The sequence below is a fragment of the Bombina bombina genome, chromosome 2, assembly GCF_027579735.1.
Source record: "Bombina bombina isolate aBomBom1 chromosome 2, aBomBom1.pri, whole genome shotgun sequence".
NCBI lineage: Eukaryota > Metazoa > Chordata > Amphibia > Anura > Bombinatoridae > Bombina > Bombina bombina.
This window is the reverse complement of record NC_069500.1, coordinates 1,204,667,831-1,204,692,881: the sequence shown is the minus strand read 5'-3', so window position 1 is coordinate 1,204,692,881 and position 25,051 is coordinate 1,204,667,831. Positions and strand designations below refer to the sequence as shown.

At 37.5% G+C, this 25,051-nt stretch overlaps 1 protein-coding gene across 5 annotated transcripts in view; it reads left to right on the top strand.

Annotated features, from left to right (window-relative positions):
• MICU3 (mitochondrial calcium uptake family member 3) overlaps positions 1–25,051 on the top strand; it is a 478,191-nt gene that overhangs the window by 259,599 nt on the left and 193,541 nt on the right. For all 5 annotated transcript variants that reach the window (XR_008400732.1, XM_053703930.1, XM_053703928.1 and 2 more), the window contains exon 5: positions 16,938–16,985. Coding sequence is in view for 4 of the 5 variants with exons in the window: in XM_053703930.1 (XP_053559905.1) it covers positions 16,938–16,985 (48 nt within the window). In the remaining variant the exon portion in view is untranslated. The remainder of the gene's footprint in view (positions 1–16,937; positions 16,986–25,051) is intronic.

Sequence of the window (25,051 nt, the reverse complement as noted above, 5' to 3'; positions counted from 1 at the left end):
GACACTCCCCTGCTGGCGGCCCATTGGCCGTGAGTCTGCAGGGGGCGGCGTTGCACCAGCAGCTCTTGTGAGCTGCTGGTGCAATGCTGAATATGGCGAGCGTATTGCTCGCCGTATTCAGCGAGGTCTGGCGGACCTGATCCGCAGTGTTGGATCAGGTCCGCCAGACCTTGATAAATATGCCCCATAGATAGATAGACAGAGACAGGTGGACAGACAGACAGACAGATAGATAGATAGACAGACAGATAGAGACAGGTGGACAGACAGACAGACAGACAGACAGACAGATAGATAGATAGATAGATAGATAGATAGATAGATAGATAGATAATTGAACTAAATATATATACAGTGCTACTAAATTGCTACTCATTCTCCCAGTGATTTTTTCTAATAATGATATTTAAGAAATATTAGCATCATCACAGTATTACATTAATAACAAATATGTGATTCTGTGTAATATGCTATTCATAGCATTCATCTATACCATATTTACTGTTTTAGGAAGATTGTACAACTATGTAGGAATTTAGCTGATTATGACAGATGTAGTCTACAGCAGTTTCCTCTATTGTGTAATCCTGTTAGTTAGCTTTTAATTTTTTGGTAATAAAGTAGAGAGCTTACATGTTCAAAGCAAATTGAGTTATTAACAGATAATCATACTTGACATCTCATCCTTAAGAAGTCTCCATTGCAATGCGAGATCCAGCCTGTAAAATAATCACACATTCTCATAATCATTGGGATTTTGCACAGAAATCTTGATTTAGTTCACGTGTTAGTATGTGAGCTTTCCATTGAATAAAAATATTACTAAATCAGTAATATGACTTTTTGATATGTTTGTTTTGTTCATAAACCTTTATATGCCAGCTTATTCCGTGCATTGTTTTTGAAAATTTTATTTTTTTCACAATTTTTTCTTTACAACTATTTTCTCAATGTTGGGAAAACTGTTTCTTATTTCTGAAATAACATTTAACTCCCTTCTTCATTATTATATTTTCTATTAAGAATTACTCAACACAGGGTAAGGGTAACGTGTTCTGTTTGTTTGTTTGTTTTTTATATCATTGGTTATTTTCAATTTAGCAAAATCAAAGTAATCTTTTTTTCCTCACAATTAATCCATGAAACTATTACAAGACTGAGTTAAAAAAAACAATTTGCTCTCCATGCAGTGCAGGTGATTAAAAAGCTTTATGTTACTTTATTTGGTGTATCCAGATTCTTCTTACTTTAGATCTTTGAAGATGTAAAGCCTGTGTTCTGAGTATTTAAGCGGTAGGTATTTTTTTGTACTCTAGCCAAATACCTATGCTGGGATGAAACCTGTTAATCCTGGTGTTGAGTTTCAAACCAGAGCAAGTCTCCACAAAATAGCAGGGAAGGCTCCCCAAAACAAAGCATCTTTAGAAAGGTATGAAAATATGCTGACATCCTCCTTAGCCTCTTGGACATAGATAGACAGTTGTATGTGATTCCCCCTGATTATCATGGACAGCTTTAAGTCAAAGAGTGGCATTGTGTTTCAGTCCATGAAAAAAAACTTTCTAAAGCATTTTCCTCTTTGGATTTTAAGCCTTACCACATTCATTAAAGCTTAAAGCGCTGTCATTGCAAAACAATTCATGGTTTTGAACCATTGAAGAAAGCTGTGCTATTATACAAAAGCAATTGTAAGCACTGTGTTCTACTTAAAGCTACTACTCACACTTCTGGAGAGCAAACTTGTTGGGTGTTTTCAAAACATTTTAATACAGAAATTCTCTTGTTAGTCTCTTGAGAAAAGGATACACAATGTTATGTCTTATGCTGTGTTATGGTCTGCTTAAAACTCACTTCTCTGATCCTAAAACTCTCGTTACATAGAAAAGCCAATTATAAAATGTTTATGCTTTCTCAGCATTTCATGCATGATGCCGCAATTTATTCTGATATGGTTGTAGCAGATATTTACCAATGATCAACATTCCTCATAGATATAAATCACCATTTTAGAAATATTTTATGATTTTAGAGCTCTTTTCTTAGGTTAAGATGCTTTATTGATTTATTGAATAATCTACTGAAACAAATGTTTATTTTCTCCAGTGTACAGAGACATATATTTTTTTTTACACTAAAATACATTTTAATTAATTATTGATATAGTTTTCTGTATTCTTTCACTCATATATTTCCTTTCAGTTTGGAAATAATAGCTATAGTAATGTGTAGTCATAAACAATCATGAGAAATTTAAAGCTGTGGGTGGTCATTAGCCGTCTATCCCTTGCTGTGTTCGGGCTTGATTTATGAATTCAGCTACAAGAGCAGTTTTAAAATATTTTTCCACTGGGCCATTCCTTAAAGATGAAAAGCAACGCAAGCCAGAATATTAACTTACACTTTATTTACTGAGTCTTCATCTTAGTTGTCACATTAAGTTAGCTTAAGTCTCCTTACCCCATTTTGTTTCTTTAGTGAACAGTAGCATGAAGAATATGAAATCACAACACATTATAAGGAGCTACAACAACAAAGGCAGTTTAGACAAAATAAAATAATAATTTAAGCTTTGTTTTCTCTATTGTTCTTGAAAAATAAAATTAGCATATATTGCTCAAGACTATACTGTTTTAGTTTTTTTTGTACTTTTCTGAAATAAGCCCCAACCAAAGTTTTCATAACGGGAGGCGTTACAAAAACATCTTTTATTGATTTAATCTAATTGAATAATATATTTAAGCACACAGTGGAGCGCTAATAATAGCCTGGGCCGGGATATCGCTGGACCACTCTACCATTAGCATGCAATTTAATATTTCAAGTAAAGCATATTAAGCATAGAAGGTTTAACACTGCCGAATTCGTTCGAGCACAGCCCAAACATTCAATGGATATGTGCTACCATGCGCTGGTATTACAAGTTAAAAGTTATAGTTTGAGTGAAAGCTGAAACTGAGTTAGAATATTTAGTGCAACTTCAGACCTGACATAAACTAAGGGTCAAAAAAAGTTGAACAAAACACATGTAAAACACATTCAAATAACAGTATTACACACATATACACATGTTTGAAAATGGTTTAAAGGGATATTGTATTTGGTAAAGTGTTTCATTGGTGAAGTGCTCCAATAAATATATGTATGTCTAAATATATGTGTGTGTATCTATCTATCTATATACAAATATATATATATATATATATATATATATGTGTGTATATGTGTTTATATATGTATACATGTGCATTTGTGTTTATATTTGAAAATGTATATGTGGATACATACATACTTATATACACATAAATACAAATGTATTCACTTATATAGACTTCTATGTACACTTTTGAGCCATTCCTAGTCAATTACCTTGAAACATGCAATATAATTTTTATTCATTTGCTCATTTGTTTTATTGTGAGTTTAATATAAATACTTAAAATTCCTATGTACTTTTTATTTTAAAATAGATATTTCTATATATATTGTGACAGGAACACTTTTAACCACGGTCTTCTAGGGCACAAATGCAGCACAGGACAATCCACTGTAGTTTAAAAGGCTTTATTTTTCACAGCAATAACAAACAGGCAGTTCATTTTCAAAAGAGGGAAATCCTTCCTCTGCAGCAAAGTTAAGTGCTTTTAAATGTGTCCCAGCACTTCACAGCATTCCACAAGTGCTTTGTAAAAATAATGTCCTTTTACAGTTCACAGGAACAAAAGTCTTTTACACAGTGTAACAAACACACACACCAGCTTCTGTAGCTGTATAACTCTCTCTCAAGGCCTAAGTGAGGCTGCTATTTAAACCCTCACAATTTCTAATTAGCCACACCTGTGATTAGCTGCTGGACATCTTCCATTTATAACCAGGCCTTGCTTTCTGTCACATATCCTCCCCCCCAGCTCACACCCAGTGGGTTGAGCGACCATGGACATCAATGAATGTACCCGAGACAAACCATCAGCATTGCCCTGCAAAAGACCGGCCCTGTGCTCAACAGTAAAATTGAAGGGTTGCAAGCTAAGAAACCACCTAGTAACCCTTGAATTTGTTTCCTTATTCTGACTCATCCATGTGAGAGGAGCATGATCTGTTATTAATTTAAATTTTCTTCCCAACAGATAGTACCTAAGGGTCTCTAAAGCCCACTTAATTGCAAGACATTCTTTCTCCACTATAGAATAGTTCTTTTCCTGTGAAATAAGTTTTCTGCTTAGGAAAAGGACAGGATGCTCTTCTCCCTGACACTCCTGCGAGAGAACTGCTCCTAAACCAACATCAGAGGCATCTGTCTGTACAATAAAATCTTTAGCGAAATTGGGGGTTACCAAAACTGGATGGGCACAAAGGGCATCTTTCAACTGCTTAAAAGCTTGTTCTGCTTCTGGGGACCATTTTATCATAATTGGGGCCCTTGCTTTTGTGAGATCCGTCAAGGGTGCCGCAATTGTAGCGAAATTCGGGATAAACCTTCTATAATAACTAGTTATCCCAATAAATGCTCTTACTTGTTTTTTAGTTAGAGGCTGTGGCCAGTTCTGTATGGCCTCTATTTTTGTTGTCTGAGGTTTAACTAATCCTCTACCAATAGTATAACCCAAGTACTTAGCTTCCTGTAAACCAACAGTACATTTTGCAGGATTGGCAGTTAACCCAGCGGACCGTATTGCATCAAGTACTGCTTGAACTTTTGGAAGATGGGATTCCCAATCTGTACTATAAATTATAACATCATCCAAATATGCTGCCGCATAACGAACATGGGGTTTCAGAATTCTATCCATCATCCTCTGGAATGTTGCCGGGGCCCCATGTAAACCAAATGGCAACACCGTATACTGAAATAAGCCCTCTGGGGTTGAAAAAGCTGTCTTTTCCTTTGCTTGACTAGTGAGAGGCACCTGCCAATACCCTTTCATTAAATCAATTGTAGTGAGATAACATGCTTTTCCTAGCCTTTCTATTAACTCATCTACTCTAGGCATTGGGTAGGTGTCAAATTTGGAAACTCAATTAAGCTTACGAAAGTCATTACAGAACCTTAATGAACCATCCGGCTTTGGAACAAGCACGATTGGACTGTTCCACTCACTTTGTGATTCCTCAATTACCCCAAGCTTTAACATTTTTTCTACCCCCAGTTTAATAGCCTTTCTGCGAGCCTCAGGGACCCTATAGGGTTTAAGGCAAACCTTCTTCCCTGGTTCTGTTATTATGTCATGCTTAATAACATTAGTTTTTCCCGGTACCACAGAAAATACCTCTTTGTTTCTTCTAATAAAATCCTTGACCTCTCGCTTCTGATGTACAGATAGGGTTTCTGATATATTTACCTCAGGTTCAGTGACAGGGAGTTCTGTAGGTTTTAAGGCAACTAAACTTCCCTATCTTTCCAAGGTTTTAACAGATTTATATGATATATTTGCTCAGGTTTCCTTCTCCCTGGCTGACTTACTTTGTAATTAACATCACCCACTTTCTCAATTATCTCATATGGGCCCTGCCAAGTAGCCAAGAATTTATTTTCAACTGTAGGGACCAGAACTAACACCCTATCCCTAGGTTGAAACACCCTGGCTCTAGCATTACGGTTGTAGCTGTACTTTTGTGCTTCCTGTGCTTTTCCCATATGTTCCCTTACAATGGGCATGACAGCTTCCATACGATCCTGCGTTTGGGAAATATGTTCAATAATACTTCGATAAGGTGTTGTCTCTTGCTCCCAAGTCTCTTTAACTATATCTAGTAATCCCCTGGGATGCTGCCCAGATAACAGTTCAAATGGGGAAAAACCCGTAGAAGCCTGGGGAACCTCCCTGATAGAGAACATTAAATAGGGTAACAGAAGGTCCCAATTTCTCCCATCTGTGTCAATTACCTTTCTTAGCATACTTTTGAGAGTTTTGTTAAACCTTTCTACTAAACCATCAGTCTGAGGGTGATATACTGAGGTCCTTAGTTGTTTTATGCCAAACAACTTACACAATTCTTTTGTAACCCTGGACATAAATGGAGTTCCTTGGTCTGTCAAAAGTTCCTTAGGTATCCCGACCCTGCTAAACATTAGCATGAGTTCTTTTGCTATGGACTTTGCAGAGCTGTTACGAAGGGGAACTGCCTCAGGATAGCGTGTAGCATAATCAAGGATTACCAGTATATACTGATGTCCTCTAGCAGATTTAACCAGCGGACCCACCAAGTCCATAGCAATTCTTTCAAAAGGCACATCAATTATAGGCAAGGGCACTAAAGGGTTATGAAAATCTTTAGCAGGAGCTGTAAGTTGACACTTAGGGCATGAAGCACAATAATCCTTGATGGCTACAAATATCCCTAGCCAATAAAACCTTCTAAGAACTCTCTCTTTGGTTTTCTCAACTCCCAAATGCCCCCCTAGAATGTGGTTATGTGCAAGATTTAAAACAGTGTTCCTAAAAGTCTGGGGCACCAAAAGTTGTTTAACAATGTCTGTTCCTTTCTTCTCTACACGATATACCAAATCATTAACTGCTTCAAAATAAGGATAGGGTAATACATTTCCTGGCTGTGTCACAACATCATTTATAACCCTGATATTATTTCTTGCCTCTACCAATGTTGGATCCTCCCATTGGGCTTTTTTAAAATTAACAGGGCCACCAACCAGATCTATCAAATCATCAATATTTTCCGAGCTAGTACTTGGTACTTCATTACTCTGAGAAGGTTGATCACCTACTAATACAGGCATAGGGCAATAAATCTTATTTTTCTCCTTTTCAATGGAACCCCCTTCAAAATCAGTTTCAGAGAAAGGAAATACATAAATATCAGAGGTTTGACATATTTCTGGAGATTCCCATAACTCCAGAAATTTTGGAAAATCTCTCCCTATCACCACCTCATGGGCTAAATTTGGTACTACACCAACACAATATTTTAATTTACCACACTGAGTCTCAATCTCCACCTCAGCTGTAATATATTCCCATTTATCTCCATGAACACAGATAATTCCCATTTTCTAATATTGCATCTGGTACTAAAGATTTAGCCACTAGTGTGACCATACTTCCTGAATCAAGCAAAGCCCTAGACACTTTACCATTAACCATCACAGTACACCAATGGGAATCATTATTAACAGAGCTGTTGCTATTAGACAATAGTGAATGTGCAACATTACAGGCCATAAATTCATCTTTATCACAGTCTCTAGCAATATGCCCAACCTCATTACATTTAAAACATCTTACAGGTTGGTTATATTTAAATGTTTCCTTAATTCCTGGGGAAATGTCTCTGGTGTTTTGCCTATACACCTGCTGCTCTCTTATCCCCTTTATCCCCTGAACAGTCTTACCAGTTCTTGTAGAGCTCTGGGACTTGGGATTGTGGGGCTGATCCATTGAAGATTGTTGCAAAACTTCTCCTGAAGCTATAAATCTTTCGACCAATACAATCAACTGATCCGCTGTTTGAGGATCACCTTGATTAACCCACTGCCGCAGGGAAGCAGGTAATCCACGCTGAAACCGGTCCATCACCAGTAGTTCCACTATTTTGGTAGCCAAATTAACCTCTGGTTGCAGCCACTTCCTGGCAAGGTGTATAAGGTCGAACATCTGGGATCTTGCAGCATTATGAGAGGAAAACATCCAGGAATGGAATCTTTGTGCACGGACTGCCGAAGTCACCCCCAGGCGGTCAAGGATTTCTGCTTTCAATTTCTCATAGTCACCGGCTTGTGCTGGCTCTAAATCAAAGTAGGCCTTCTGAGGTTCACCACTAAGAAATGGCGCAAGTATACTCGCCCACTCAACTGTCGGCCATTTTTCTCTTTCTGCTGTGCGTTCAAATGCCAAAAGATACGCCTCAACATCATCAGCTGCTGTCATTTTTTGAAGATAATGACTAGCCCTTATTACTCTGGAACCTTGGCTGCCACCAAGATATTCAGAGTTCAGTCTTTCTGATATGGCTTGAACCTCTCGTTGCAGAGTCTGTGTAGCACTTTGCTGCTCCTCCCGGGTCTTCCTGAATGTCTCAGCTTGCACAGCAGCCATCTGTTGTATCAACAATTCAGTGTTCTCCTTCTGTCATTTAGCCAGCAGCATAGCACTCTCTGACTGGGCCAAGACCAACTGTTGCAGTGCTGCACTATTTTCAGCAGCTTTTCTGTTAGTCTCCTGCTGTATAGCATTAGAATGGATCAAAGCTTTAATGACTTCCTCCATGTTGCTTGCAGATTATTATGCCCACAGACATACAACGTGGTTGCCCGCATTCTCCACCAAGTGTGACAGGAACACTTTTAACCACGGTCTTCTAGGGCACAAATGCAGTACAGGACAATCCACTGTAGTTTAAAAGGCTTTATTTTTCACAGCAATAACAAACAGGCAGTTCATTTTCAAAAGAGGGAAATCCTTCCTCTGCAGCAAAGTTAAGTGCTTTTAAATGTGTCCCAGCACTTCACAGCATTCCACAAGTGCTTTGTAAAAATAATGTCCTTTTACTGTTCACAGGAACAAAAGTCTATTACACAGTGTAACAAACACACACACCAGCTTCTGTAGCTGTATATCTATCTCTCAAGGCCTAAGTGAGGCTGCTATTTAAACCCTCACAACTTCTAATTAGCCACACCTGTGATTAGCTGCTGGACAGCTTCACAGCTGTCTGGGATAATCAAATACACACTCTTTCTCCCTGGGGTTTTAACTGAAAGGAGAAATAGCATGTACAATGCTTGGTCTTAAATATCTTCCATTTATAACCAGGCCTTGCTTTCTGTCACAATATATATATATATATATATATATATATATATAGTAGACAATTTCCAGTTCAGCCCACCGATAGCCAACTCGCCTGGGTGCAATGATATAGCATCAAATAGAAAACAAGAGAATGCACTCTCAGGACTTTTTAAAAAAAAAAACAATTTAATGGAACGTTTTCGGGGGTTCACAGCTGATGAAGGGGTTGTGAACCCCGAAAACGTTCCATTAAATTGTTTTTTTTTTTAAAAAGTCCTGAGAGTGCATTCTCTTGTTTTATATATATATATATATATATATATATATATATATATATATACAGTATATATATATTACAAAACAATAATTATATTTAGATAGACATGTCTATTTAAAAATAAAAATAAAATGTTCTTCTATGTGAAGAATATAGGAATGTAAAGTATTTCTAATTCACTTCGGGTTTCGCAAAGTTGGTTTAATGCAGTGTCGGGTTAGTGCAGAGCAATAACTGTTAGTTTTTTTTTTTTTTTTTACAGCATTAATGCGATTACGGTATCTGAAGTCCAGAAGTTAGTGTACCGCATTCTTTCTTTTCTTTAATACCAGCGCTAATGTGGCTGCGATAAATTTTTACGTTGAATGCAGTTAGAGCGCAAGCGGAAACATTTATCTAGCGTGCCACTTGTAATGTGGCCCTATGTCTTTAAAAATTCATAAAAATTCCCAATACATTTTAATTTAAAAGTGTTCTAAACTATTCAGCTGGAATATATTGTACTAATTGGGTTACCATTTAGCTCATATTTTTATTATTTCATTCTTCTATAAACTATTATAATAATAAAATCTAAATTACTGTAATAAAAATTGGTAAGATTGTTTATTCTAACATTTTACCTAATGTTAAAAACTTGCAATGAAAAAAACCTAAATTATCAAGAATAAAAAATATTTCTAAACCTTAACCCCTCACGGCAAAATTTGCGTTATTACAACCAGACATACCCTTAACGACAGCAATGTACAGGTTACGTAAAGGTCGTTAAGGGATTAATAATCATCCAAATTGTCATTACAGAACAGCTAAGGAGTCTTAGCAATAATATGTGAATCCTACCATATTTTGTTTTAAGTCATGTATGAATCTTCTAGTCATTTCTGTGCTCTTTTTATAGACTTAATGGGGTCGATTTATGAAGCAGTCAATGCTGCTGAAATGTAAGTTAACTCACTGCTCCTTAACTCATCTGCCATCGGTGAGGTTGTGGACAGCAATCATCCCAGATACGATCGGGATGATTGACACCCCCTGCTAGCAGCTGTTTGGCCGCAAATGTGCAGGGGGCGCTAGTCTATGGGCCGATTTATTAATGTGCGGGCAGACATGATCCGCTGTACCGGATCATGTACGCCCCACATTGATAAATGCCTAGAGCATATGCTGTCGGCATTTATCATAGTACAAGCATTTCTTGTGAAATGCTTGTGCAGTGCAGCCAATCGCAGGGGGTGTCAATCATCCCGATCGGATCAGGATGATTGCTGTCTGCCGCCTCAGAGGTGATGAATGAGTTAAGGAGCAGCGCTGCTTCTTAACTTACGTTTCCAGCAAACCAGAAGGCTCACGTGAAAACAGCAGCAGCTGCTTCTTAAATCGACCCAAGCCTGATGTATTTTGGCACACTCTTAAATGAGTATTTGTACAAACTGTTTTTATATTTCCGAATTTTAAATTGCTTTCAACACATAATAGAATATAATTGGGATCTCAGACTATTTAAAAAAAAAAAAAATAGCAGCATCTCTATTTTACCTTAAAATAATAGTCAATGTATTGTTTTAAGGCTCTGGTAAATTAAATATAGTAAAAGTACAAGACCCCATCACCATCATTGCAAACAGGAGACATTTGTTGAAGCTATTGCATGAAGAACTGTTTTTAGTAGATTAGTTGCAGAATAAAAATATGTTTGTTTCTTCCATAGAACAGTTAATATTTGTTGGCAGATAAACTAATTTTTTTTAATAGGGCTTTCCCAGGATTGCCTCTTTTAGTGTTTGGGAAGCCCCATCGTGACCTCAGTTCCATCTGTAAGGTGGACTTGCTTGTTGAGCCATAGCCATTCCAAGATCTTTCTCCCATAACACTCAGGGAAGTCAACCAGAACTATCGCTCTCCTAATTCTACAAACTAGTACTACAAACAAAAGATGGGAATGCTTTCAGTGCTGCTTAGATAGCCCCTTCACTTCAGCTGACATGCTGCCTGACAGTTGCTCTACCTTTCTTTGTTTCATAACAAAGAGAGTGGCATCAAACAAAGAGACACAAATAAAAAATCAAGAAGATTTTGCATATGCTGAAGGTTGGTTTACACCACTTAATCAAAACACTTCTGTATCTGATACCTGGAAAAGCGTCTGCCAAACAAGGTTTTCAGTTCAGTTTTACGTACTTAGCAGGTCAATTATGTGACTAATACCCTATTACTGGAAAATGATACACAAAAACAAGAGGGCATAGGGTAGGAGGTATGTTTGTGTTTGTTATAAAACAATTCTTCCCTTTAAAGCAAAAAATACTTTGTATGTTTAGTGATAGTTTTGAAACAGTGTTTACCAAAAGCATGATCATTTCTGACAGTGCAATATTGTGTGTGTGTGTGTCTATATTTATCTATCTATCTGTCTATCAATATTAGTTTAAGAGAAAATATTCATCTAACATGTTGTATACGTGGACTGGAAAAGCCATAAAATTAGTACAGAAATCTTCAATAAAATTAATAAGGCTGAATGAAAGACTGCATGTTTTAACATTATTGATAACCATTTTTATTGCCTGAATACTTAGTTCAAAAGACATTGACAAGCAATGTGTCATATATATATATATATATATATATATATAAAGTACTACAGAATTTAGTTTGGCTTTACAAATAAATAATTGTAATAAGATTAATGTTAATAATATATATATATATATATATATATATATATATATATAAAGTACTACAGAATTTAGTTTGGCTTTACAAATAAATAATTGTAATAAGATTAATGTTAATTATATATATTATTTGAACTTGATAAAACACCCATTTTTTTAAGAGGCTTATGAGAAATACCCATCACAAGATCTTTAGCTCATTGTAATCAGGTGCTTTATACTTGTAATTTTATTTTACCCTTTTCTTCCAGTTTTCTAGTTTTATTTTTGAGATGTGGCTACCATTTTGTCATGTATAGTGGATGAATAGCAAATTTCTTATTTTAAAAGTCTAATGTTGCACCTAAATGGGAGCAGTGCTGCTTCTTCAGTAGTGTTGCGTAACGGGGGGAGGTTTCTATATGCTGCTCATAGATCTGCACTTGGTCCTTTTAGCCAATGGTTGCTACTTTTATTTTTTATTATCATTATCACCATTTACTCATAAAGCTCCGCCATGTTTTTAATGTTTGCAAGAGTGATGCGAAAATTCATGTATATAATAGTCATATTAATACAGGGAGAGATCATCTATATGCTTAATCTTGTTAAACTATTGCAAATATTATCTGTTAAAAGCCAGCATTAACAATTAGTCTCTCATACTTGCATTTATCCTAAGTATTTTACGTCAATATTTTGTTGAGAAAGGGGCTGTTAGAAAAAAAATTAGGACCCAATTATTTAACAATCTCTGGATCAGCTGTGAAAAAACACTCTGGCACTCACAGGAGCTTCCCCTAAGAAATTCTCTATGAAAAGGGGCTGCCTCTGCAAGTTGTGAGGTGTTTCTTATAGAAAATGGAGTTTATTAAAAAAGGAACATTTACAGGGGAGAGAAGTTAGCAGGCAGCAGGGGGCATACATTAAAAATTAAATACTACAGGGTATTGGGTGACACCCAGGTATACTATGCCATTGTTAACTCTGTCGTACACTATTGGTTGATGTCATTATGCCTATAAATCTTACTCTACAGAGACATGTTTAATTTTTCTTTTCGTTAATGAAAAATCGCAGATGGGGCTACCTCTGCTGACACGTACCTTGCAAGCATATCTGACAATGTGTGTACTTGAATGCCTTTATTTAAATAAAGTTATTAAAAAAATACTACAGGTGGGGAAACTCATTTACAGTAAGGAAAGCTATTTGCCTTATATTTTGTACCTGGAGTACAAACTTCACAGCTTTTTTTGCATGTGCAGTATAGTTGTAGTACCATTTCTACTGTGGGAGGCAAATATGTTTTTTTTCCCTGCATAATTTCAATATAAATTGTATTTTTCCGCTAAAATACAATTTTTCAGAACCATTTTATTACACTTTTTAATATGATTTAACAATACCATTTTACTGCATCTATTTATTGCTTATTAGTATTAATTTTTAATACTTCATTTATTTGCTCTATGTGATTATTAAATGATGTGGGTTTTTGTGAGCCCAATTGTAATGTATGCATCTTATGTTATTCACATAAATAGGGAATATCCTTTGTGAGACACACTGTTCTCAAGGTAAAAACTGCCTTTAGAAAATTCCATCAGGGGCTTCAGTTAACAGTACTGGTGAGATTTCTTAGAGAATCTTGCAAGCCTAAATACATTAAAGTGATTGGAAAGTTGAATGACTATGGGCATGATTACTTTAAAGTAGGGTTGCACCGATACCGATACTAGAATCGGTATCGGTACCGATACCAAGTATTTACATGAGTACTTGTACTCGTGCAAATCCACCGATACTTAAACCGATACCTCCACTTCCTAACCATATGCTACCTTGTGGCGTTTTTTCAAATTGCATGTTCCCATTTCATTTTAAACTGGAGTGTAGACTAAACTAAAAATTGTTTACTACTTTTCTGCCAATACAAATTACTGTTATTTGTGTTATTGTAGTAGAGATCACTGTACCTCGTTCAGACAAACCCCTGAAGTACTGGGCAGTTAATAACAGATTTCCAGCTCTGGCTAAAATGGCCCAAAAATATCTTTCTGCCCCATGCAGTATGGTGGAAAGTGAAAGACTGTTCAACTAGAGTCGAACCTCCATACAAATGTCAGATTGATGTTATATAACAGCCCTACAACCCAATTGCATCACCCCTTTAAATGTAATATTTTATTGTAATATTTTTTATTTATAAACATGTTCAGTAAACTTTTGACAAATAAAATTGTTTTATTATTTCATAATGTCTTTTAAATTAAAGTCCTTTATAATTATAAAGAAGGAATCTTAAATAATTAGTCTGTATTGTGCTTGGTAAACAGTCACATGACATTAAAAAAAAGTATCGGTAATTGGTATCGGCAAGTATTTGAAAACAAGTATCGGTACTTGTACTCGGTCATAAAAAAATGGTATCGGTGCAACCCTACTTTAAAGTAATTGTAAAGTTGAATTTAAAAATACTCTTAAAAACATGGGCACTTTAAGTCATTGAACTTTATAATTATGCTTCTTTTTTAAAATACTAATCCGTTGGCAAATGCTCCAGTGTACTTACGGTCTCACTCAGCCTGTGTATCGCGCTGAATATCCAATGCCTCTGCAGCACCACTCTGTGTCTCCTCCTCAGCGCTCCCCTCGGGAACTGTAACAAAGGGATAGTTCCGATCCGGTCAGGTGCACAGGGAGTACGGGAACCTTCACCTATTCCCCAACGAAAACATGAATCCAGAAGCAGCCAAGTCCTCGCACACTGAAGGATTGGTCTGGGTAAAGAACAAAAACAGCCGCCACTCCTTGCTTGAAAAATTAAAGCTTCTTTATTGGAAACACTTAAAAGGCAAAACCAGCCATCAAAGCATGGTCAAACACGTTTCGTAGGTATTACTTTCTCAATGACCCTTAGCATTACCCTATGACACTCCCTTAATAAAGGGAGTAGACACCCCCCCAATACAGGTGTCATAGGTAAGTCAAGTAAATTGGAAATGACATACACTCAGAATATGGCTTAACTTAAACTTATAGTGAAATAAGAGTGTACAATTATTAAATACAGATACAAATCAATTATAATCTTCAAACATTCATTCAGTAATTTAATGAAGTTGTAACTTATCCCTTCTGTTATTTTTCAGCTCTTCAAGTGACATCAGATAATCAATATATATATAAAAGAGATATATCACTTTAAAATTAATTTAATGTTTGAAGATTATAATTACATTAAAATTGCATAATTATTGCATAAAAAAATATTTTTCATATTTTCAGCTACATAACTGCAATGGGCTCGAATGCACTTATATATATGTCTATAAATGTATACATTTGTATTTATGTGTTTATATGTGTTACTGTATATTTACTGTACAAATTTAACATTCCAATGTTCTTCACTTACAGGATAATGTACTTTTTATTTTTAAATACATATTTCTATATATGTGTGTATATAGATATATCGGTATAGATATGTATTTTACATGAACAGTATTATATCCTATATTATTAAAGACCAAGTATGTTTGTCCAACACAGTCATGTGCAGTAGAGACTGTGCAAGACAAACATACCTGGCCTTAACCCCTTAACGACAAGCGCTGATTTGCAGTAGAGACTGCGCAAGGACGGCGCTGGTCGTTAAGCCCTTAAGGACAATTGTCGCACCCTGTACAAAGCTGCTGTCCTGGGCCTCTCTCTGCAGTGGGACAGTGCAGAACTAGTCTTGCAGAGGTACTCTGTGTCCCTCTCTGCATCAGGCAGTGGTGGTGCCGATCGTTGGTGGTGTGGGAGGGTTTGAAGGGAAAGGCAAAAAAGAAATCTCGGAGTACCAGTTTTAAATATGGCATAAAACAACTTTATTCTTTGCGATAGCAAACCATTTCAAATGCATAATAGTGCATATCTTTAGATAATTAAACAAACGGCTGACGCGTTTCGTCTCCTGCGTACTCTTAGCCATAAATAAAACGCTCCTTGAGCTGATTTAAAAACCCTCCCTCATCTATTGATTAGTTGGACTGTCCACCAATGCAGATTCTTTCTGCTCATTAACTCCTCCATTGCAATTACGAACACAATGTTCCCTTCTCATGTATTCTATACATTTGTACCATACAATGTTTATACATTTCTCCGTTTACAGTTTAAGGGAATCACATATTCATTAGCTTAACTAGTTAAACACTTATGTAAATACACACAAAATTTGTATACAAGATTTGCTAAATTAAAATGACATATTCCAGGGTTAGGAGAGAGGCGGGTGGACGGCCCATCGCTGGAGGGGGGTGGGGGGCTGTAACAGGTGGGACCACTACACTACAGATAAAATGCATGCTAAGAGTGGCAGGGAGGTGGAAGGAGGTACAGGGGGATCCTAGAGTACATGAGTACATTATTTTCTATGTTAAGAACATAGGAATGTAAAATATGTGTTTTGTGCATCACATTTCCCAGTTTAGATCTTAACATGGTCGGGTTAGCTCACATGAGAAATTAGTATTCCTAAGGTGCCTTATTGAAACATTACATGTAAAATATTTTTAAAAATGAATATATTTTTTTTTTTAAACATACAGTAAAATATTCTAAATAATCATAGAGTATATCTATATATTTTACAGTGTGTAAAATACCATAATAGATGTTTTTTTCTCTTTAAAGAAAATTGTAATATTTATTTTTAGTTTTAATTTGGGGGATTTACATCTAATCCAGGGTTCACTAATTTGCACTTTGTTACTCCTTTGTTAATTGTAAGTTACAAATCAAGACAGCAAACACAATGCAGAGATTTCAACCTCAGCACCTTTCTTCCACCTATATCCCGCCCTTTGCCTTCTTCCACCAATGCATGGCAAGTGTCATTGACTAAAAAGTGTCACTGCTCCCGTGTTTCCCCTTATATGTTCTAGAGCCCCTCTGGGGAGGCCGCCTCACACTTTGAAAACCACTGATTTAATGTGAATGGTAAGCAGAGAATATGAAGAACCTCATTACATACAGTACATGTATTACTTTACCAAAGCAATTGGGAGTAGGTTAGTAAAGACAAAGGTTTGCTCCGTTAATCAAACTTGATTATACATAGTATAGCAAAATCATGTCAGATTTATATTTAGGGGCATTCTGAACATAGTATGTACAGCCTATTATATATTCTTATTGTAATTACTCTGGTGACATAAAATACCATGAGAATTCAGTATTTAAAAATGTGTGTATTATTCCTTTTAGGAATGATTTCCTACACAGAATACCTCTTCCTGCTCTGCATTTTGACAAGTAAGTATTTTACTTTAAATTCTTCAGTTTCTGCAAAATCTGTGATCTCTGAAGCATCGCATGTGTTGTTATGCAATGTTATGAGATACCAAAGAGTATAATCATAGGAAGGCATAATATTCTACTGCTTTATGCATTGGAAGTGTATAGGCAGATATTTGTGTGTATCTGTGTGTGTCTTTATACGTGTGCATGTATGACAATATTAAACAAATGTTTCCATTCTCAAGGTGATATTCACTATTTGTATGGCTATATTCCTACACCCATATGGAGTAGACAGAAACAATTTTGAACTTCTTAGCTTCACTTCTGCAAGCTTCAATTCACAAATAGCCAGACAAGGACCTACTTAGAGGGAATGGATATCATTACCACATATGACACCCTAAAATAGAGAAGACCCACAGTCAATATGTTTATCTTTGTGGGCCGTCTTATGATATAGCTTCAAGTATAAATAAATTGAATACATGCAACTATAAATTCTGGTTTTCCATATGATGGTATATTTAGTATTTGTGTGTTAGCTCCAAAGTTACACATATGAATTCATGAGTGGGAAAAATCTCTATATGGTAAAACGTTAGTTACATTCGTTGGAGAAAAAGCACTGGATAGGCAGGAACCAAACATCACAGCAAAGGGTTGAAGCAGGAGAATAATGCAAGGTTCTTTTTGAAAGGTCAGTAGCCAGGTAATCAATCTGCAAAGCACAGCAGAGGTAAAGGATACACGCTAAGGTCAAGGTCAAGATCAGGAAAAAAAGTAATAAACATGAACACTAGGACTTCCATGAAGAATAATTAAGCACAGAATAGGTGTCAGCAATGGTCTTTTAACACCTCCCTATAGGCCTTGGCACCAAAACACTTTTATAATCATTTTCAAAGTCACTACCCTTAGAGCAGATAACTATATCTATAACTTACATAAAAGCCACAGCCACATTATCCTTAGAACAGGCTAAGAAACTTCAATAGAAGCACAGCAGGGCTATCTTTAGATCTATGGCATAGAAATATGCTGGCAGAGAGACAGCTCATCCCAGACCATGGGCCATGCTAAGCTGCTTCTTAGCACACCAAGTGGTATGTGCAGGTAATGGGGTCTAACAATCTCTTTGTCAACATCTAAAGAAGAGTTGAACCTCCAGAAAACCCACCAAGAATTAAATCACATTAAAACAATTACTACCTTGCTGTAAGATAAAGAGCTAAAATTATTGTCTCTTCTTTAGATAATTAGATAAGGAGAAACACAGTAAAGACCCAAGCACTGACACTCACTAACAGTAAAACAGTGAAAATCTACAAACATATGCATTGGTGAAAAGGATGATTTGGAACACATGTACATAAGATACCATGTAGGTAAAAGAGCATGGAAGAATGCTAATAGTACCAGGGTGGAATGCTCAATGAAAGAACAGAAGCACTGCACAAGCCGATGAGATGTACTGTAAACTCCTGTCAGTGCCATCTTTGAGAACTTCCAAGACCTGAAGAATCAACAGAGAAGCTCAATGATTTTTTTCCTTGTCCTTGTTTTTCAGAATCAAGTGTAAAAATGTAGCCATTAATGCAAACATTTTGTATGATTTGTAAATGAGTAGACATTGTGAAATAGAATTCTAGAGAACTGGGGAAACTTAACAGAAGAAGAGAATCTTTAATCTAGCTTCATGTATTCCCCAAAAATATGATGTACACTTTTTAACCCATATGGTTTAAGCAATAAAACTTGCCCACAATATGGCTTAGTAGAATCTGTCATAATGAAAAGAAACACTTTCATCAGTAACAGTTAAAGGGACAGTCAAGTATAAATTAAACTTTCATTATTCAGATAGGACTTTTAATTTTAATTGACTTTCCAATTTACTTTTATCATAAAATTTGCTTTTTTCTCTTGGTATTCTTAGTTTAAACTAAACATAGGTAGGCTCATATGCTAATTTCTAAGCCTTTGAGGGCTGCCTCTTATCACATGCTTTTTAAATCTCTTTTCAACACAAAGAGACAGAAAGTACACGTGGGCTATATAGATAACACTGTGTTCAGGCACAGAAAGTTATTTAAGATCTAGCACAATACAATGCTAAATTTAAGACAATAGATAATAAACAGTCAGTCATGTGATCAGGGGGCTGGAAGAAGGTTCCTAGATACAAGGTAATCACAAAGGTAAAAAGTACATTAATATAACTGTGTTGGTTATGCAAAACTGGGGAATGAGTAATAAAGGGATTATCTGTCTTTTAAAACAATAACAATTCTATGGTTGACTGTCCCTTTCATTTATACTAACTTTTGCATAATGTAAATATACCGCTTCCATAAATTAAACGCATCCAAAAATCCTAAACTCTTGACTTTTTTTCTGGAACGCACTGAAAAACTTCCCATAGAAGCTTAACACTTAACACTTGTATATTGTGCTTAATATAACATAACAAGCACTCCAAATTGTAAAGGGACAGTCAACACCAGAATTTTTATTGTTTAAAAAGATAGATAATCCCTTTTTCTTTCCTAAGATATGGAGAGTCCACAATGTCAGTCAATTACTATTGGGAATATTACTCCTGGCCAGCAGGAGGAGGCAAAGAGCACCACAGCAAAGCTGTTTAGTGTCACTCCCCTACCCATAATCCCCAGTCATTCTCTTTGCCTCTGTCAATTGAGGAGGTGAAGTTTGGTGTCTGAAGAAATTAATTCCTTTTTCGGGTACCTTTCCCTGCAAGCAAGGATTTAGGTTTAGCTGAGTACACGTCAATCTCTTCAGTAGAGTAGTAGTGGCTTTTAAGCAGTTAGGAAGTTGTGAGGTAGTCCTTGCTTTGTTTCCTAACACATTGCTGCCCATGGTACAGAAAGCCAGAGCTGGCTACTCTGTTCTTTATTTTTCTACAGGTCTCTGTAAGGAGTATGTGTCCTTTCACGCCTTGTGAGCTGTCTTCCTGCCAGACAGCTATAATGCAGGTAAGTGCTTTTGTCTTCTAGGTCTTGGAGACTTGCACTTCAGAAGAATATGTCATATGCAGTAGATGGGGACATTTTTAAAATCCTTTATACAGGATTTTCTTTGGCAGTGGGCATGCACATTATGTATGTTTAGGTCAGGGGGCCTATTTATTATTGTGCGAGCGGACATGATCCGATATTGCGGATCATGTCCGCTGCACATCGATAAATGCAGACAGCATACGCTTTCTACATTTATCATTGCACCAGCAGTTCTGGGGAACTGCTGGTGCAATACCGCCCCTTGCAGATCCCCTAGCAGGGGTTGTTAATGAACCCGATCATATTCGATCGGGTTGATTTCTGTCCGCCGCCTCAGAGCAGGTGGACAGGTTATGTAGCAGCGGTCTTTAGACTGCTGCTTCATAACTTCTGTTTCCGGCGAGCCTAAACACGGGGCATCAAGCTCCATATGCCCCTAGGGGTTAATCTTCCCTTTATTGGGATGTTTTTCCTCTTTGGGCTAATTTCGTTGAAATACTTTATTAGAATGTGTGTGGCTTATATTTTATACAGGGATTTATGTAGAAACTTAAAATTTGGCAGTTGATTTTCTTTGCTTGCTTAGCTAGAACATGCTAACTGACAGACTGCAGCTACTTGCATCTTATGTTGTAGGCAGAGGGAAATGCACGCCTTTTACTTGCTGCATACTTTCCTCTCTCTGCCGGTCATGTGACTTCTCTCTGCTGTCGGATATTCACGGAGCGGAGCGGTGTCATTGAATTTCAGTCTCTACAGTGTACATCTACTATGCGATTGTTTTAGAGACTTCTGGCAGCCAAATTGTGGTTTTAAAAATTCTTAAAGTGACAGTGTATTTAAAAAAGTTCTACAATTTGGGGATTTTTTTTATTTAGTATTATGGACATGGACCAAGACATTTTTGACAAATGCTTATTATGCCTAGAGACACAAATTGTTTTGCCTATGCAATTCTGTGCTGCATGCTTAGCTAGAACACTTCAATTTAAAGATAAATTGTTGCCCTCTGAGCCCAATGTCTCTCAGGATGATGCTGTTCAGGCAATGCCACAGCTTTCTCCTCAAAAGTCCCAAGCCTCTATGGCGTAACATACAGTGCCCTACAGTTCCTCTCAGTTTTCTGGAGGAGTTTATTTGCCTGCAGATTTTGCTGCATAGGTATCTTCTGCGGTTTCTGCGGCATTATCTGCATTTCCTATGGGAAAACGCAAGAGGAAAAATAGACATTCAGATAGTAAGGTTTCTGTTCCACCTACTGCTACGCAGGTTGCACTCCCTCATAAGCCTGATGAGGAGGATACGCCGGTAGCCTCTGAGGGTGAAATCTCAGATTCGGACAGTATTATTCCTTCATCTGATACTGAAGAAGTAAACTTCAGATTTAAGCTTAAACACCTTCGTGTACTGTTAAAGGAGGTATTGGCTACTTTGGATGACTCCAATACTTCTGTCGTTGTCAACCCTAAGAAGTCTAGTAAACTTAATAAATACTATGATGTTCCTTCTTCTGTGGAAGTTTTTCCTGTCCCAGACCGTGTGACAGAGATCATTTCACAGGAATGGGAGAAACCAGGGATTCCTTTCTCCCCGTCTCCCGTATTTTAAAAGATGTATCCTGTTGCTGACTCTGTTAAAGATTCTTAGCGCACGGTGCCTAAAGTAGAAGGGGCTATTTCTACTGTGGCTAAGAGTACTACGATCCCTATAGAAGATTGCTGCTTCTTTAAGGATCCCATGGACAAAAAGCTGGAAGCTTATTTGAAGAAGATATATGTTCATCAAGGTCTTCAATGGCAACCTGCAGCTTGTATTGCCACAGTAGCAAGCGTGGCATCTTATTGGTGCGACGCCTTGTCTGAATCAATTTTAGTAGAGACTCCGTTGGAAGAGATACAAGATAGGATTAAAGGGACATTATACACTCATTTTTTCTTTTTCATAAATGTTTTGTAGATGATCTATTTATATAGCCCATAAAGTTTTTTTTAAATGTATAGTTTTGCTTATTTTTAAATAACATTGCTCTGATTTTCAGACTTCTAACCAAGCCCCAAAGTTTTATGAGAATACCGTCAGCTACCTACTTCAGCTTGCTCCTGTTTGTGTAAAGCAGTGGTTTCCAAACTGTGTGTTGTGACACATTAATGTGTCAGCAGTAGTTTGTAGGTGTGTCCCTGCTTCAGCACAATTTTTTTTTAATTTAAAATTATTTTTAAGGTTTTTTTTTGGTTTCCGACTTTTTGTCTGCTTGCTACTCATATCACATGGTTGACTCGTGATTGATACTTAGTGGGTCACAGATCATCTTAACCTATTGGCGCAGCTCAGTGGGAACTGAAACTATTCCCATTGGCGTTTTTGGCGGCACATTGACTCCTGACTGCACGTGTAGTCTCCTCAATTGGCTTGTGACTGCATGTGTAGTCAGTGAGTGGGATAGCAGTGTATTTGCAGTGCAGGCAGTAGTCATTGCAACTCGCAGAGCGATGAGGGTGGCAGCTTAAACGCTGAGCTGAAGTCAGAAGTCAGTGGGGTTTTTTTTCCCTGCAGCTAGCTCCCAGTAGTGCATTCTTGCTATAGGGATAGGAAGTGGAAGCTTAAAAATGCTTGATGATGAAATACGAGTGCCTTTATCTAATATTTCACCAGATATTCAGAAACTGTGTTCATCCCATCAACCTCATACATCCCATTAAAATAGTAAGTAGCTATTGGTGGTATTAAACTTTTTTAAATTCTTGCACATACATACTGTTACTTGTAAATAAATTTTGTTATTATATAATTTATGCATGTGTCCATATCTCTTAAAACAAGTTAGTTCAACCTCCTGTTTGCTAGTACAACTGAATTACTGTGTCGCAAAATGCTGTAGGTCTAAAAAAGTGTGTCACCAACATGAAAAGTTTGGAAAGCTCTGGTGTAAAGTCTTTTCATATGCAAAAGAAGGGGGAGGGGGGAGTGTCTTATTTCCCACTTGCAGTGGGCTTTTCACCTACCTTTTCAACAGATCTAAACTGAGAGCTTCTAAGTAAGTTTTTAAACAGTTTTATACTGGATTTTTATATCAGTATCTGTGCATCTTATTCTTTATAGTAGTGTCTATTACATGCAGTTATATGAAAATGAGTGTATACTGTCCCTTTAAGGCTCTCAAACTAGCCAATTCCTTTATTTCTGATGCAAACATGCAAGTTATTAGACTGGGAGTCAAGATGTCTGGCTTCACTGTCCTAGCCCGCAGGGCATTGTGGCTAAAATCTTGGTCAGCTGATGTTACCTCTAAGTCCAAGTTTCTGGCACTTCCTTACAAGGGGAAGACCTTGTTTGGACCTGGTCTGGCAGAAACAATTTCTGATATTACTGGTGGAAAAGTGTCTTTTCAACCGCAAGACAAGAAGAACAGACTCATAGGACGTTAAAGTAATTTTTGTTCCTTTCGTAACTTATCTTCCTCTCCCTGTTCCAAGCAGCAGCAGTTCAAGTCTTCTTGGAAGCCCAATCAGTCTTGGAATAAAGGGAATCAATCAAAGAAACCCTCAGCTGAGTCTAAGTCAACATGAAGTGTCGGCCCCCGGTCCGGGTTCGGATCAAATGGGGGTCAGACTTTCCCTGATTTGTCAAGCGTTGAGGCGAGATGTCCCAGATCCTTGGTCTGTGGACATAGTCTCTCAGGGTTACAAAATAGAATTCAAAACATTCACTCCCAGTGGCAGATTCCACCTCTCAAGATTATCTGCAGACCAGGTAAAAACAGAGGCATTCTTGAACTGCGTTCAGGACTTTTCCTCCCTGGGAGTGATTGTTCCATTTCCAGCAAGGGAACAGGGTCTAGGATTCTATTCAAATCTGTTTGTGGTTCCCAAAAAAGAGGAAACTTTTCGACCCATTTTAGACCTAAAGTGTCTCTACAAGTTACTCAGGGTACCATCCTTCAAAATGGAAACCATTCATTCCATTCTTACTTTGGTCCAAGAGGGTCAGTTCATGACGACCATAGACCTGAAGGACGCGTATCTTCATGTTCCCATCCACAGGAATAATCACAAATTCCTTAGGTTTGCTTTTCTAGACAAACACTTTCAGTTTGTGGCTCTTCCGTTTGGCCTTGCCACAGCTTCCAGAATTTTCTCAAAGGTTCTGGGGGCTCTCTTGGCAGTGATCAGGTCTCGGGGAATTGCAGTGGTGCCATACCTGGATGACATATTAGTTCAGGCGCCATCTTTTCAACAAGCAAATTCTCATACAGAGATCTTATTGTCTTTTCTACATTCCCACAGTTGGAAAGTGAATCTGGAAAAAAGTTCCCTTGTTCCAGCTACAAGGGTGGTTTTCTTAGGGACCATAATAGATTCCCTATCTATGAAATTTTTTCTGACGGAGGTCAGAAAATCCAAAATTCTCTCATCTTGCCTCTCTCTTCAGTCTACTGTTCGGCCATCAGTGGCTCAATGTATGAAGGTAATTGGTCTGATGGTCGCTTTCACGGACATCATTCCCTTTGCTCAATTCCATTTGAGAGCTCTGCAATTATCCATGCTCAGACATGGGAATGGAGACCATTCAGATCTGTCTCAGAGGATAGATCTAGACCAGTCGACAAGAGACTCTCTCCCATGGTGGCTTTCTCAGGACCATCTGTCTCAGGCCACATGCTTCCGGAGACCTTCCTGGGTGATTGTGACCACGGCCGCCAACCTGCTAGGCTGGGAAGCAATCTGGGACTCGGTAAAGGTGCAGGGACTATGGACTCGGGAGGAGTCTGCTCTCCCCATAAACATCTTGGAGTTGAGAGAGATTTACAATGCTCTGATGGCTTGGCCTCAATTTTCCTTAGCCCAGTTAATCAGGTTTCAGTCGGACAACATCACCTCAGTGGCTTACATCAACCACCAGGGAGGAACTTTGAGTTCCTTAGCCATGAAGGAGGTGGCACAGATTATTCAGTGGGCGGAAGCTCACAGACATTTCATCCCGGGGATTGGGCTCTCCATCTGGAGGTGTTCTCCAGGTTAATCTCGCAGGATCTGGTATGCAGACCTAGTGAAGATGTCTTCT